The 1,327-nt window shown below is 50.3% G+C and overlaps 1 protein-coding gene across 1 annotated transcript; it reads right to left on the bottom strand.

Moving 5' to 3' along the window:
• Positions 1-73: 73 nt before the first annotated feature.
• Positions 74-847, bottom strand: LOC108766199 (uncharacterized). The gene has a single exon (XM_018515356.1). The coding sequence runs from the start codon at positions 845-847 to the stop codon at positions 74-76; it is 774 nt and encodes a 257-aa protein (XP_018370858.1).
• Between the last annotated feature and the right edge of the window lie 480 nt (positions 848-1,327).

Consider the following 1,327-nt stretch of genomic DNA (forward strand, 5'->3'; position numbering starts at 1 on the left):
TCTATGCGGTCCGTGACGAATAAGCGGCAGAATCTCGGGCTAGAGCCGTTTGCCGCCACCAACGGGTGTCCATCTAGTTTTCTGCTTCCTTTTTGAAGTTACACGGCTGCGTGCACTTCTTGGCCTTTTCTTTAAAGCGACGATGATAAAAGCACTTGCCTTCCTCATCTGTCTTTCCCCTAGAGCGACTTCGAGAGCGTTCACGCACTTTTCTTTGCGTGTGTGCACGCGAGAGTTGGCCTTTTAAGCTAGCCACTTGTTTCGTTAATTCACGAATTTGCTGCTCCATGTTCGCTGGTTGAATACTGGCGACGGTCGTTGCTCTGCAGGAAACTTCGTGTATTTTGTCCGCCTGCTCTGCTACTTCGTCTAGCTTATCCGCGGATCTGGTAGCTAAGATTGCCTGAAGCTGTGATGGTAGTCTGCCCATCCACAGTGTTCTTAGCAATTGCTCCGGGATGGCTGAGTTGGCTAGGGCTTGCAAGTGTCGCAGGAACTGAGAAGGCCTGCGATCGCCCATTTCCTCGTGTTCCAGTAATTGGCGTATCTGTTGTTCTTGTGACAGCGATAGCCGTTGTATCAGCGCCTTCTTGATATTCTCGTATTTGTCGTGCTCAGGGGGCTTGGTGATCAAATCCTTGATCTCTTTCGCATGCTTCGTTTCTATATGCGAAAGAACGTAAGCGTATTTCGTGGCGTCGGCCGTAATACTACCGAGGGTGAATTGCCCCTCTAATTGTGCGAACCATAACTCGGGTTTGTCTGCCCAAAAAGGCGGTATTTTCAGTGCTACCCGATGTATATGCCCGCTTCCTCCGGTTTGCGGAAGATCTGGTGTGTCCGTCATAGTGTACTGAGGAAGATCACGTCGGGGTCACCACTTTTGTGGACGGGTACCGCTGAATAAAAGGTGTATCCACAAATAAAATATATTGTGATCTTTATTCAACTCAGTATGTACACTATGTACAGAGGTACCTTTCGGTACTATTGATAATGCTTTATATGGCGCCTTGCGGCGCTTGTACGTTGGGTGTAAGTGTGTATTTCTATTCCTTGGCGGCGTCCGGAGTCGGAGTCCGGATCCAAATAGATGCTGGCTCAACCTCGGGTTGATGCGATTGGTCCTCGATTGGTCCTCTTTCGGTCGGCCAGGTGTCCTTGTCTTCTGCGGCGTCCTAGCGGCGGATCTAATGGCAACAGTGGCCACGTGTGCTATGGAAGGTCGTCGGCGTCGTCGTCGTGGTACAGAGGCCCGTTGAGATAGAGCTCGCTCCGAGGAGTTGGCAATTAACATAAGATGCTCATTGGTTTAGCGGCCTTATGT

Source organism: Trachymyrmex cornetzi, unplaced genomic scaffold (assembly GCF_001594075.2).
Source record: "Trachymyrmex cornetzi isolate Tcor2-1 unplaced genomic scaffold, Tcor1.1 scaffold571, whole genome shotgun sequence".
Lineage (NCBI taxonomy): Eukaryota > Metazoa > Arthropoda > Insecta > Hymenoptera > Formicidae > Trachymyrmex > Trachymyrmex cornetzi.

Bases quoted from the DNA above. Each gene is read 5' to 3' on its own strand.
- LOC108766199 (XM_018515356.1), bottom strand. From the start codon at position 847: ATGACGGACACACCAGATCTTCCGCAAACCGGAGGAAGCGGGCATATA.